Source organism: Anser cygnoides, chromosome Z (genome assembly GCF_040182565.1).
Source record: "Anser cygnoides isolate HZ-2024a breed goose chromosome Z, Taihu_goose_T2T_genome, whole genome shotgun sequence".
Classification (NCBI taxonomy): domain Eukaryota; kingdom Metazoa; phylum Chordata; class Aves; order Anseriformes; family Anatidae; genus Anser; species Anser cygnoides.
In genome coordinates this window covers 61,984,706-61,999,340 of record NC_089912.1, presented here as the reverse complement: position 1 = coordinate 61,999,340, position 14,635 = coordinate 61,984,706, and the positions used below count along the sequence as shown (strand labels likewise).

The 14,635-nt window shown below is 43.5% G+C and overlaps 1 protein-coding gene across 1 annotated transcript; it reads right to left on the bottom strand.

Annotated features, from left to right (window-relative positions):
• Positions 1-1,912: 1,912 nt before the first annotated feature.
• On the bottom strand, positions 1,913-8,124 carry SEC11C (SEC11 homolog C, signal peptidase complex subunit). The gene is made up of 6 exons (XM_066988123.1): positions 7,883-8,124; positions 7,585-7,694; positions 6,165-6,314; positions 3,814-3,933; positions 2,530-2,587; positions 1,913-2,126 (listed from the first exon to the last, which is right to left on the bottom strand). Exons 1-6 carry the CDS (start codon positions 7,922-7,924, stop codon positions 2,073-2,075), a joined length of 534 nt encoding a protein of 177 aa, XP_066844224.1. The 5' UTR covers positions 7,925-8,124; the 3' UTR covers positions 1,913-2,072.
• Positions 8,125-14,635: the final 6,511 nt, after the last annotated feature.

Genomic DNA, 14,635 nt, shown 5'->3' with positions numbered 1-14,635 from the left:
CCCCCAGCAGGAGAAGGACGTGGGCTTGTTAGAGCAAGACCAGAGGAGGCCGCAAATGTAATCCAGGGGCTGGAGCACCTCTCCTACAAAGACAGGCTGAGGGAGCTGGGGGTGTTCAGCCTGGAGAAGAGAAGGCTCCAGGAAGACCTCATTGCAACCTTTCAGTGCCTAAAGGGTGCCTACAGGAAAGCTGGGGAGGGACTCTGTCAGGGAGCATAGCGATAGGACAAGGGGAAACAGCTTTAAACTGAAAGAGGGAAGATTTAGGTTAAACATTAGGAAGAAGTTCTTTACTACGCAGGCAGTGATGCACTGGCACAGGCTGCCCGGAGAAACTGGGGATGCCCTGTCCCTGGCAGTGCTCAAGGCCAGGCTGGATGGGGCTGGGGGCAGCCTGGGCTGGCGGGAGGCAGGGGGTTGGAACACAACAGGCTTCAAGGTCCCTTCCAGCCCAAACCACTTCACAATTCCATGAAGATAAAACAACCCAAATGATAAACTTGGCCCATTATTATAGGTCTGTCCAGAATCCCACTCTCAAAGGTAGAATTGACTGCAATTGTATTGGAGTTGGAATAAATTCTAATTTCAGGAACACCGGTCCGGGGGAACAGGACTTACTACCCATACACTGCCTCCAAAAATTATTTTTTCTTAACTGGAATGGTACACTTCCAGAAAGACTGCCTTAAGAATACCTAAATTATTCTGACATGCTATTTATTATACTCGATTTTATTTCTACACAAATTGATACAAAATAAGTCATTTTTGTAATACAGTTTGTTGTGAAAACTGCTTAGACTGCTTAGTAGGACACAAAAGAAGTAATATTACTTGGAAAAATTCAGCAGTTACCTGCCTTTCAGCACTGGCAGTTACAACAGAGAGGGTGTCATTATTGTATAATAGCATATTTTTGTAGAGGTGAGGGATTACAGAAGAAACAAAACTCCATAGGAAAAAAAGCATCATGCTGTTCCTTATCAAAGAAACAAAAACAAAGCGAGTAAAGAAAACAAGTTTTGCTTTGTTGATGGTACAAAATTGACATTTGAATCCAAGAAGAGAAAGATCCAGAACTTCATGTAAGATGGTTATCAGGTAAGTTTTAAAATGAAAAAATCAATTTTATGTTCAACAGTCTTCAGGTGTCATAAGACAGGAGAGAACAATACATCCTCAAAACAGGAATTTGGGTTATGTTTTTCCCTTATTGGTAATATTTCTGAAGCACGCAACTGTGCTTCTCATTTAGTAATTCATAAGTATTAATAAATCCCCACAAAGATTTTTTGTTAGCTTGGTCTTACGGCCAGGAACGTAAAGGCAGAAAGGTTAATACCTTGAATTCTAGAATCATGTAGAGTTCCTAAAAATCCAGCCATTAATTGTTTTTGTCTCTAGCCCATGAAGGAGAAAGTTTCACATTCACAAAAAAAAACAAAACAAAACAAAACACACTACAGTTCCATTTCTCAATTCTTAATTGCAATGAAAGCCCATTTCTCATTTCCCTCCCCTTCAGACCGTATCTAGACAACTTTCTTTAGGCATCAGTATGACTAACCTCCTACAACTCACCACCTGTTCCAACCCATATGCTATGTCTTTATTAGTGATGATAAAATAGTTTGCAAGATTGTGAGGAGATTGAGTTGACAAAAGATCAAAAATAATCAAGCAAAATAACTGAACACGCAGGAAGGACAAAATAGGTTCAGTTGCAGTATCACTTTAAAACAAAAAACCTTCATCAAACCACAGCGAGATCACTGTATTCTACAGCATGTTAAGAAGTGCCATAAGCTACTCTAGCACAACAGTCAGTGTCTCCCCTTTGCAAAAGGCTAACAAAGCGATATTTATTTCAGATGGTAAATTTGCCATTACATAATTAACCAACAGCCAATAGCTTTAATTGCACAGTTTATTTAGACAAGACAAAAGTTTGCACAGCTTTGTAACAGTATACAGAAAGTAAAACATCTGAAATATATTAGGCTTTTTCTCCTGTATATTTAATTTCGTACTTTGTTCTTGGAAAAGTGATTTTTTTCCTTTTCCTTCCTTCAGGATTCCCGTTTCAGTAGTACATAAGCTCCCATTACTGCCAGAAGAGCATACTGCAGAAGAAAAAGAATGAAGACTGATTACAATTTCTTTTAAGAGAAGCTTTGAAATCACAAATTGTTTGAAACATGCCCTCTACACCTTCTAGATGAGTACACAGTTATTGAGTTGTGTTCCTGTAGAATTACAGCAGTATTTTGGTGTGATCGTATTCTTTATAAATAGGCATCACAACCGTATATGCTTAACTCATTACATTCTATACATGGTTTTCAAATGATTAAAAATTGTCAGTTCTACTGGGTAACAGTCAAGCTAAAATAAGAAAGCATGAGAACACTACTTATTTCATATTAGCTAACAACAAAAATTTATTAGCATGTATCACAATTCCTTTCATATTACCTTTATTTGCTATTTTATAGTTTTAAGTATTCGAAGCATTTGTATACATACCTTAAATTTTGGATAGTCATTCATTATTATAGTTACCATACCAACATAGGGCAAAAATCTGTAATTGACAAAACAGATGAATGTAAAATAAACCCTCAAAAATTACATGGCCATGTTTCAATGTTACTCAGTCTTGAAAACTTTAGATAACGGATTTCAGAGAAAACAAAAACAGACAGATAGCAAGGGCTTTAAAGACAGTATGTACTTGATAATGCAAATTTGGGAGCAAGATTTCTGACTCCCTACTCCTTCCATCATGTAAATGCTTCAACTTGCTGAATATTATTCATAGCGTTAAAAGTACACATGCACCCCAAAAATGGCAAGTATCACCAAAATGAGGGGTACTGGCAAAAGCAAACCTAACATCCTGCAACACATCAGAATCAGTTTTTCAGTTGTTGTGAAGGTATAAAAGCCACATGATCTAAAACAGAAAGAGTTTTAAGTGAATATGGAACTTAAATTAACATTTAAATTAACATAACAAGCAAATAAATATTATTCCAGAAAAGTAGTTTGTACTGTTATGCGCGTTACCATACTTATGACGGCTTATGGAACACTTATTTTAGGCAAGAAAAATACAGATATATAACCTGATACAGAAAGTCCTACTTTCTACCAGGGTTGGCCCATGCCGTTAATCTTCGCCCACTTGAACATGGCAGAACACGCATCGAGCTTCTTGTTGCATTACTAACATTCTCCTAGCCCAAAAAATGCTTTGCAACAGGCTCTAAGCAAAAGTGATCAAAATCACAAGTGTGTAAAACCATCATTTACACTTGTCAGTAATGCGCACCTGAGGTGGGAATTAAGTTTATATATCTCAACATACATACATACATATATGTGTATATATATGTGCCTATGTATTTCTTAGATAAAAATTTAGATTATTTGAGAAAAATCTTAAGAGGTTGAATTTTTATCTCGACTGGGGAAGAAGATAAAAGCTCAAACTTTGCATAAGATTCCCATGAGATGTGGAAACATTTCCTAGTAAATTCTAACAATTGCAAGGATAGATTGGTTAATTTTTATTCACTGGCGAATTATTTACGTTGTGTGCTGTTTTTCAAAAAAAAAAAAAAATTATTCCCAGTCTGCATTAGTGAGAAGACTACAGAACGCAACTTTGCCAGGTAAATTAGTTTTATTACCATTTTATTTATGAAATTCAATAAATACCACAACAAATAAATCCAAGAGTGGAACTGATGTTAAGTTTAATTTTTTTCTATATTAGCTATAAAGAACAGACTTTGCATTACTCACCCTCTTGCTCTTCCAACAACATCTTTCTTCTCTAACCAGTTCTGACCTTCTTTGTACAAGCCTCTATCATCAACTTCATTATTATCACCTTTGGTCAGAAATTTGATGTTCCCATTTTCTCTAGAAGGCAACGAGGTGATAAAGTAAATACCACTTAATTTTAAAACTACAATTGACATCTACAAAGCACAATGAAGATGAAAAGTACTACAAGATTAGATAACAATGTTTACTTCCAGTCCTGCCTGGCCTGCTTATTTAACAAACACCATTAAATCATTAACATTTCAGTCTTTACTGACAGAGTCAACAGATTTTAACAAGAGATATTTTTCCTAGGCTGTCATCTGATGTAAGCAATTACACAATGAATATGAAAGGATATTATGATTGGATATTTTCTGTCCAGAACTGGCACTAAATTTCCTTAACAAAAGCAGGATATGCCAATCTGGGCAATCTGAGGGAAACAAAACAAAAGAAAACAAAAAATCCTCTCTATTTGCAATAGAATAGAAATTTTAAGCTAAAAATAAGACAAACAAACAAACAACCTAGAAACAGTATTTTATTTATCAAAGATCTCAACAGTGCAAAAAGTTAAAAGGCTTGTGCTTTTTTCTTTTTATGACAAAATGTTGAGTAAGACCCCATGAAGTCATCGCACACTGCAGAATGAATTTAACTGAATTTCAACCACGAGGTTCATGAAGCATGAGGTATACCCCCAGATTTTCCTATAGTAAATAGCAAAACAACACAATGCTTTAAGTACTTCTCTTTTATATATTTAACTCCTAGTAATCGTATTTTCATCAAAATAAAGTCCTGTCCTCCTTTTGATGCAAGTAAATACTGAGGACCCCTTAACACAGCTGCAAATCTGCATCAAAATTAAATATTCTGTCAATACTTTGTCACTGCAATACACTTTCAAGTCACTTATTGTTTAGCTAAACAATACAGGAAGTTCCTGGCAAAACTTCATTTATCTTTGTTATTTGTTAATGGGGCAGATAAGAAATAATACACGTAACAAGCCTTGAAATAGCATTGGGTGAACAAACTATTAGGTGCGGTTTTTACTGACATGTATGGGGAAAGCCAAGTGATGCGAACAGCTTCAGTAGGTGGCACTCTTTCCCCCACACGAATAAACGTACGCAGTGCTCGGAGCCTGGCTGCTCCCCTGCAGCCAGAGCTGATGTTCTGACTTCTCCCGGCCATTAGACGGCTCATTCCTTTTGTAGGAATACAGGTTTTAAACCCTTAACACAAATCATTGACTTTCCCTACCGTTTCAAATGGGCAGAGTATCTTAGACTTTGTTTTCAACATGATATAGTTTAACTGTTGCTGTTAGAAAACTTGCCATGTTTTGCTCCCTTTTAAGCATTATGCATGTGCAGATGATACGTGCAAGATTTTGGTTCAACACTCCCATTCAAACAAAAGTTAGTAGGTTTCCAGTCTTCAAAATTATTTTTCTCAAAAAGCTGCTAATTGCCAGTACTGATATCAATAAATAAGGAGCTTTTATGAAGACAAATTAAGTATATAAAAAAAAAAAGAGGTAATTCTTGGATATAAGTATTTGTTTTGAAAAAGCACCAGAGACAAGATGCTACAGAAAAGACGAAGACTTGCAGTTCATAGCCCAGGCCTCCCGAGAAACAAATATGACAGCTCTTGCCACTTCCACGCTACCTTTTCAGTGTGCAGTAGAAATAGACCTGCCCTTCCTACATTTGGGAAAGGACTGTTTATCATACCAGATGCATTCAATAAAGGTAAAAACAACTAATCTGCCTGTTGCTTTTGAGCAAGAATTGTTGTTGGTGTTGTGACTAAAACAAAAATCTTTTCTCAATGAGTCAAATCTCAGTCTTCTGGAAAACCTCAGACAGCAAAGGTCACGTACTTGTCAGACTTATCTATAGCTCTGATTCTCTGTCTTTGCCTCCTTTCCACAATTTGCCCTGAGAAATAGCTATTTCTCATAACCAAAGACCCAGTTCTACAACAGTCACTATGCAGTGCAGTCTGCTCCCACACACATTGCTACCGATGGGAAAAAAAATGATGTGTACAGCTTGTGTTTCTGGACTCCTCTTTGGCATAGGTTTACCTATTTTGAACCTGACCAACTTTGCTGAGGGACAGGAGCCAGAGTCTCAAGAAGCATGCCACAGAATAGGGAACAGAAGCAGATCACATCCTAGAGACAAGCTGTATCTTAGAGCAAATCCTTGCCTGCCTTTTTCACAAAATATTACCTAATTATAACGTAAGTGAAAGTCATGGTGTAGAAAACTATATTTAGAAACAAGAAAAATGCCAAGTTGCATTACTTTTCATGAATTTTGATTACTCTGTGAACTATTGGAATGTCTCTGCCTTCAACCTTAAAAACAACTATTTCACCGGCTCGGATTGGGTCATCATGGAAATTTGTTAAGAACAACAGGTCTCCCCTGTGAAAAGCTGGTTCCATGCTGCCACTACAAACAAAGAGAAAAAGAAAATGTATTAGCATTATAGCAAACAGAGGAAGAACCACAAATACAAAGCAGTTAATTCTTATGGATAAACTCACAATTTTAACAGAAATCTGTAGCTTCCACCATTCAGCCACACCATACAGACATTTAACACACAACCGAAACCTCATTAAGCTCCAAGCTGAGCCAGCCTATAGAAGACGTTCCCACTGCCTCAGTGAAAGAAATAAAACAAATAAGCTCTATAGAAAAGTAACAGTATTGTAGCTATTATGAAGGAACAAAACGAGCCATTCTGCTTAAGACAACTAATCCATTAGCAAAAAGCCAAAAGATGTTTCAGAGCAGCACTGGAAAGACTTCTCTACATTGAGTTTAGCTAACATGAGCAAGACTCGTAGCTGCACCAGTGATTACTACTAATGACCAGAAAAAGAAAAGTCCATGCCTTTTCTCCAAAGCCAGACACAGTAGATATGGGTAACATCCTTTAATGTAGGACTCCAGATCCCATTACCACCTGCACTAACAGACTTCTCCCATCAAAATGCTGTTATTTCCCGCGTATGTTCCTTACTGATGCACACTCAATTTCTACGGGGCTGAATTTTCCATTAACGTGTGTTTAAACTTCGTGTATTTGGTCAGCACTCAGGGGCCTCCAGGACTGGGTCTTTACATACCAGAAGTAAGTTAGCATTGTGATAGAAGTCATGCAGAAGCGTAATTTACTAAAAAAGCAGCTTTACTGTAATGGAATTTTAAATGCAGAAATGGCAAAAAAGAAATGAACAAATAAACCTGAAATTGTTCAACGCCTTCAGAAAGTGCAATACGCTTACTGAATTCTTCAGGCAACAGAAGCTTCACAGCATTACACGTATTCCTACTAAAGCAGAACTGAGTTTTGGAATCATAACCCCTCCGTCCAAGGATTGCTATTCCCAGATAGTAATACTGATGACCAATCTCGGGTTGTTGATGGGTACGTTAAGGGAACAAACCTACGTTTTCAAAGGTTTCACTCAATTACTGCTTCCATAAACTTCACTGAACTAGATCGCAACTACGAGGAGCTTCTGCTCAGCGCCCGAACACAGACATAGAAGAAAATAAGTGTTTGTGGCCTGCTTCACGTAGGTGACGCTCAAAACCCCACACGTAGGCAGAGGGCACGGGAAGGTGCCCGAGGGCTGTGACAAGGCTGCCCGTGGCCAGGAGCGCCTCCGCCCCCGCCCCCACCCCCACCCTCACCCTCACCTGCACCCACCTGAGCACCACCACAATGGGGCTCTCGCTGCCGGTGACGACGATCAGCCCCTTCCATATCATCAGGGCGGAGGAGACGATCATGGCGAAGTTCAGCACCTGGTAGTAGAGCTGCAGAGACAACGGGCACGTCTTTGCGCGCCGCCCCGGGGGCACCGCGCAGCCCCGGCGGGCGGCCGGGCCGGCGGCCCCGGGGCCAGACCCGGCCGCCCCGAGACGGGCTGCGCTTGCTCCGCCTGGCGACGCCCGCTAGGTCGGCGCCCCCGCGGCTCGCCCCGCCGCCCCCCGCCGCCACCCGCCTGCCGCTTGTTCATGCGCCGCAGGTCCCCGAAGAGGTCCATGGCGGCCCCGCCGCCCGCCACAACGGCCGCCGCGGCTCTGCAGCGCTACCGCCTGCCCCGAGCGAGGGGCTCCCCGGGAGTTGTAGTTCTCCGCCGCCGCCCGCCCCGCTCGCGCTCGGTGTCGCCGCGACCGCTTTGGACTACAACTCCCAGCATGCATCGCGGCACGAGGCCCCCGCGGGCGAGGACCCTCGCGTCCCGCCGCCGCAGGTGCCCGGCCGGTTTGCTGCCTGGAGGGCTCCCGGCGGGGAGCCGCGGCCCCGCGGCAGCGCGGAGCGACCCGGGCCCGTCTGCGGGGCGGCGGCGCGGCGGCGGCGGCCCGGGAGGCCGGCGCTTTTCGGTCAGGCACGTGCCGGGCAGCTCTCGCTGGAGGCGTGGGCGCGGCTCATTGGCTGGCCCGGCCGGACGGGCGGGGCGGGGCGGGGCAGGGCCGCCGGTGCCGGGAGGGCGGGCGGCGCCGGGCAGGCGGCGGTGGTGGGGCGGTTCCGGCAAAACAGAACGGCACAAAGAAATAAAACAAAAATAACGGGGGCTGTGCGCCGCCATCCGTCCCGCCGGGGCCCCGAGCGCCCGCCGGGGCCGGGGCCGGGGCCGGGGCCGGGGCCGGGGCCGGGGCCGGGGCGGCAGCAGCAGCGCGCCCGTGCGGGGGCACCGGCAGCGCCCGCACCGCCCGAGGCCTGCCCGGTCCCGCGGCAGCGCCACGAGTGGCGAAGGGCGGGAGCGGCGAGTAGAGCGCTCCGGGGCGAGGAGGTGGCCGCGTCTGGCTGCGCCCCGCCGTCCGGACCCGGCTGCTGCCGTGGCACCCTGCTGCCCTGACACCGGGGCTGCTGCCCTGACACCGGGCTGCTGCTGCTCCGCACTGGTGGCCCCCAGGCTCGCGCTGCTCAGGTTGCCTCTCGCTGATGCCCTGCAGGTGCCCCGAGGCGGGTCAGCACGGGAGGTGACGCCGTGTCAGCCGTGCCCCCAGTGACAGGAGGGGCTGGGGGCGCTGGGGCTGCTCGGCCTGCGGGAGGAGGCTGGGGGAGCTGCCCGCGGCCTCGGGCACCCGCGGGGAGGCAGCAGGCGGGGAGGCGGACCGCTCGGCGGCAGCCAGCCGCGGGGCGAGAGGCACCGGGCAGAGACTGGCCCGCGGGGAAGGCCGCTCCCCGCAGGGCTCCCCTTGCCGGGGCGGGCGGCACCGGGGCGGGCCGCTCGTGCGAAACCCGGGAGCCCTGCAGCCCGCTCGCGCGTCGCGAGACCGGGAGGGCCCTCGCCCATCCGCGCCCGGGCACCGCGCTGCGCTCGCGGCGCGCCTGCTGTGGCGCTGCTGCAGGGGGCCTTGGCGCGGCCGCCTCGTCCGCCCGCTCAGCCCGAGTCCCAGAGCTGCCCTTTGAAACCAGGAGCGGGGGCGTCGCCCCAGAACGGGGCCGCTGCGCATCCCTCGGGCCGCCACAACTGGCCACGATGCAGTTTGTCGCTGTGCCCCTCTGAGCAGGTGCAGCGTTCAGAAGTAATTGCTAAGACAGACGTGGGGAAGGAAAACGCACAAGAGCAAACCCAGAGGTGGCTAGAAGATTTCCAAGTTTTCTCTGTTTAATTAAGCTCTGAATTAAAACACTGTGGAACAGAGGTATTTAATTTTTAAAAGACTGTGATCTGCCCACTGTAACGCTTGATAGATTCTTGCCCAGCAAAAAGTTTTTTGTAATTCCCCTGGAGTAGGCTTTCATAACGTGCTACTTACTTAGACTGATTAAAAAAATAACAATAGAGCTTCTCCGTGTACGAATCTGCTTGGCATTTTATTTTTTTTAAATAAAGATTCGGACAACGTGATCATAGATTGCAATCAATGTAAACGGGATTAGCAAGTCACAGTCTCTTGCAGGTGATTCTGCTACCCACAAAATCTGTAGCTGCGTATTGTTTTTTTGGCATATTCTATGGTGTATTGAGTCCTTTTGCAGAGGTGCCCATATAAGACAGAGGCAAGGCAAAATAAGGTAGTAGTTCAGTGAAGCTTTATGGAGAGCCCAAACACCTGTTGGTTACCTTCTGCCCACGATGAAACCGTGAGAGTTGTTATTGTGCGAGGGTGGTCATATGGCTTTGGGGTTTTTCATTTGCTCCTCTAATTAAAAATAGTTAATTACTGATTCTCTTAAAAGAGCTCGTGGTGTCTCACATGTTCTCCTTTTTGAAATGAGTCTCTTCATGATGAGTAAACTGTCAGTAACGGCTTCTGACTTGTTTTTAGGTGCGTACTGTGATGATGATTTATAATCCATGCCTATTTATGAGCCTGTACTAGTGAAATCCTCCTTCTCAATAGCTGACTGCTCCCATAAACGCATTTCCCACAAGACTGATATTTGTACAACTGAGAAATGATGATCACAAAGCTACTAATTAAAATATAACACACAAGCTACTTACTATCTAATTGCATTTCTCTCCCAGAAAATTGTTCAAGGAAAAAAAAAGTCCAAATTATACTTGTTTACACCAAAAGCCTGGTACTTTTAGAGGTACCTGGAGTACCTCTAAAAATTTAATTGAATATACCATTAATTTACACTGAGGCAGCAGAATTGAGTTTAGCATCGTAAGTCATAGGCAATGATAAATCATCTGACAGTTAAGTCTTTGTTAAATTTACTGTGTGATTGGAATGAAATCTTTACATTATTTCTTGTGGTTATAGAGGGACTTTTCACTTTAGCTATTAATTCATGATATTAATGCAGAATATCATATTTGCTTTAAATATATATATATAACAGCTTTTGTTCCAAAATCCTGTGTACCACTCCCAAATTCCTATTAAAGTAGAATAAGTTTAAAGCTTACTTTGCATTTAATGATATGTTTATATATAATTGTGAGAATTTGGCACTTTTCTATTACCCATCTCCTCTAAGCAAGTTTAAAAACTTATTTGCAAAGTTATGCTGGCTGTGATTTTGAGAGCCATTCAGGTTGGTTAACCACATCTCTTCCACTAAGCTGTTTCAGACTGGTTCAACAACTGAACAGTGCACTGCTGTGATGCATGATTGAAACCTAGCTGGCCAACTGCAAACAAACTCTGCAATCCTCAAATATTGCAGCTGCAATATGAAAAATGGACTGCACAGATACAAGAAAGCATGGCCAATAAGCCATGGGCTAGCTGATGTTTTGCTGTGCTCTTGTGGTTGCTGCAATCCAGAATAAATCATGAGGCTTATGAAGTTATGATTTCTCTTTTGGTTTCTTTCAGGATTTCGCTAGTGCAAAGACCTAGGAGGCTATTGTGCTCTTACAGCTTCCTGCAAATGTAGCTCTGTACAGTCTCGCTGCAGTTAAGAAGTCACAAAATGAATGGCTGAAAATACATGGCTGAATTTGCATCCAAGACTAGAGTTGCAATGCTGCAATATGCAGCATGAAGCCAAATGGCTGACAGGAGAATGATCTCTGTTGTTGTATGTAGGTAGTGATTTAATTCACAAAACATTCACAAAGCAAAAGTTATTCTTGCCTGCTGTGAATTAGGAATGCATGAATTCTTAGGTTTAAGGACAAGCCATTTAGCAAGGAAATGGCAGCATCTTAGAGGAAATAAATGCCCAGAGACTGGGCAGTGCTAGAATGGTTCTTTGCAGTCACTCCCGATGAAGAAAATAAAAAAGGAAACTCATGTGGTAAATTCTAATTTGGCAACAAGTAGAAAGACAAAGCAGAGCTAGTCTCTAGAGAATTTAGAAAAGAAAGAATGCAACTTTGAGTGACCCAGGAGGACTGAAGCCCCTTAGTCGTTGTTGTTTGTTTGTTTTTTGTTTGTCACAGAAAATGCTACATTCTTTTCTCTAAAGCACAAATCTACACTTAATTCTGAGACCAGAGTACATTTGACAGTACCTTTGGGAAACAACTTGCTGTTGCTTAGCTTTCCAAAGCTCAGAAGACACTTTTAGGCACCCATTGTTCTTGATCAGTCAAGGGAACCGTCTCAGGATCACACTTTTCCACAGACGCTAGGATTCACCCACACTTCTGCCAGTGGCTTTGTTATTTTACTGTCTGGATGGTTTTGATTATTAAAGGTTACGTGTGTTTTTGAATTTTTCCATTCTCTGGATGTTTGACTTCAATATTTGTATAGCAGATCTTCTGAAGCTCTACGGCTAGAAAATTATGCTAATTTTTTTAGTCCACAGAAAAATGTAGCTCTTGACATTCTGTCTGTATTGCCAGACCTTTCCAAACATCCAGGCATTAGTGCTACCTACATATATATATATAATATTTGAGTTACAGCTCTTTGTTTTCAAAGAGATTGGTCGTGGGCAAATAGCTAGCACCTTGCACCTGAGCTGAAAAATGTAGGTTAATAGAGAAAGCTGCAGAAGTCCATTTGCAGCCACTCAGGGTAAAGCACACACACAAAAAAAGCAATAACTGACTTCCTGAGTGAGCACTTTTTTTTTTTTTCTGCGTACATTTGGACCTATTCTCCTTCCTGTTCCTCTCACTCAACAGGCTATTAGAGCAGTCAGTAATGCACGCAGAGCTGTCCAAAAGCGACGGGATGCCACTCACACCGATCTCTTCTGGCTCACCCTCTCTTCTGGCTCCTCATCCTTGGAGCACTAAGTTGCCCAGAGCAGTAGCAGCATCGCAGTGCAATTAAGTGGAAAGCCACCTTCATTGCTCTGAAAGAAGCTTCCATTATATCTGCCAAGGAACAGCTCTGAAAGGGAAAAGATGCATGCCAGAGAAAGGATGTATTTCAGAAGAAAGGGATTGAACTGTGAACGTCAACAAGCAGCTTGCGTATGCACTAAACACGTCTCCCTTGAACCTGTGCTTTGGAAGTAACGCTGGCTTGTGTTTACACTGCAGACAATACTGTTCCTCACCCGCTTGGCCAGCCTCAGTTTGATTTTCTTTTGCTATGTTCATAAGCAGGACCATGATTACTTTCACCCATTACCTCTGGTTTGCTGTCAGAGGAGCTACACAAGACCAGGTGTCTCTGTGTTCAGAACTTTTTATCCAACTTTACATACTTGAGCCAAGCCCTGGAGGATTCCACATCAGCCCCACTGTGTACTTCTCTTCAGCTTCTCCATACAATCAGTCACTGGTCACTGTACCATTCTCTGAGGCACAAAGCTGAGGTGATGACAGGGGATGGGCTGGACGGGTTGCTGGAATGTAAGCCTGCCTCAGGTGCCTCCATCTGCAAAAAAACACATTTCTGACAAAGACGGGGATGCTAACTGCTCCCCTGCGGCAGCATCCAGGAGCCTTTGTTACCCATTGCTGCTGATGTGTGGTTTATTGGCTTTGTTATCTTCAATGCTTCGGTCGCATTCATTTTCACGTGCACAATATTCATGGACATGCTGAAGGACTGTTTTTTCTGTACATGAAAAATGGTACGGTATAATATGACTCCACATACACATCTTTTCTTCCAGAAGTGATTTTGAAGTCATTTCAGATGCCTCTGTTCAACCACACATCAAGTAGACTCAGGAAATGCTGCATGTCTTTCCTTTGAAATCCCATTAAAGTTCCTTAAAACTGGACACCCAACAAGCAAGACGTGCAAAATGACCTGTCATTGTTGGAAATGTAGACCTTCATGTTTGGGTTATTAATGGGCCTTTCTGACTTAAGTCTCACTCTTCTGAGAGGGTTTTCTTTCAGTGGCTGAAAACCTAAGTATAGGCATTTCCCTGGGGCTTGGTGTAGGCCCTGATTTATCTATTATTTTCAGTGCATGCATCCGAGGGGCATTTGTATTTTGCCATGGAGTCTTATTTTGGTTTTGTATTACATTTAAATTTATCTGCCCTTTATCTCAATAAAATTCCTTTCTTTGCTTTAAGAATAAATGCTAGGTGGACAGCAATATATATATTTTTTTAATTTAAAAAATCTCAGCAACAATTTCTTTTTAAATAGTCTTTCAGAACTCCTCTCCTGTCCTGTCCTGTCCTGTCCTGTCCTGTCCTGTCCTCTCCTCTCCTCTCCTCTCCTCTCCTCTCCTCTCCTCTCCTCTCCTGCACCCCAATGGATTTTTGTGTGCACCTCGCTTTGGAGCCTGCCTGCTTCGGAGCACATATGGCATCTGGCTTGTGTACCTTCTCTCATGAATCTTGCTATCTGTCTCGGTAGTTGTCGAGGATCTACTGATAGGCACAATTTTCAAGCAAAATGTCACTTTGCAAGGTTGTATTTCTAAATGTATGAGTCAACATTTTCATTCTGCTCTGCAACCCATTATCTGGATAGCTAATGTGGTTACAGCTGTGTGGATGTGTTTCAGGGAATCGTTTGTTAGTAAAAATAATTTTTTGTTTTGTTTTTGCTGGGGGGGGGAGGCAGGGAATAGGGAGGAATCAAACTATCTGAACATTTGATTGAATTTAGAAGATAATAATACACTCTTTTCATTCCCCTTTCTCCAAGGACTAGACAAAAATCAGAAATAACTGGAAAAATTTGTTTAGAATTTTTCAGGTGAAAAGTGTTCTTAATTTTTAAAACTACTTAAGAGTAAATAAGGGGGCAATAAAAAAGTTCAAAAAAAATCCAACAAAAGGAGATATTTCATCCTTTTCCAGCAGGAATCTCTTGGTGAGCCTGAGATGTGTGCAATGTGTTAGGTGTCACTTTACTGCTGGGGACGGGGAGGGTGCTGAGCTGGCTTATGGGTTTTTTTGTTTCTTTTTCTCA

Excerpts from the sequence above, each read along its gene's own strand:
- SEC11C (XM_066988123.1), bottom strand. The coding sequence starts at position 7,924 with ATGGACCTCTTCGGGGACCTGCGGCGCATGAACAAGCGGCAG. Across the intron at positions 3,934-6,164 it reads GTAATCAAAATTCATGAAAA|AGAAAATGGGAACATCAAAT; the intron begins GTAATGCAACTT and ends GTTGCCTTCTAG. Across the intron at positions 2,127-2,529 it reads ATGACTATCCAAAATTTAAG|TATGCTCTTCTGGCAGTAAT; the intron begins GTATGTATACAA and ends TTTCTTCTGCAG.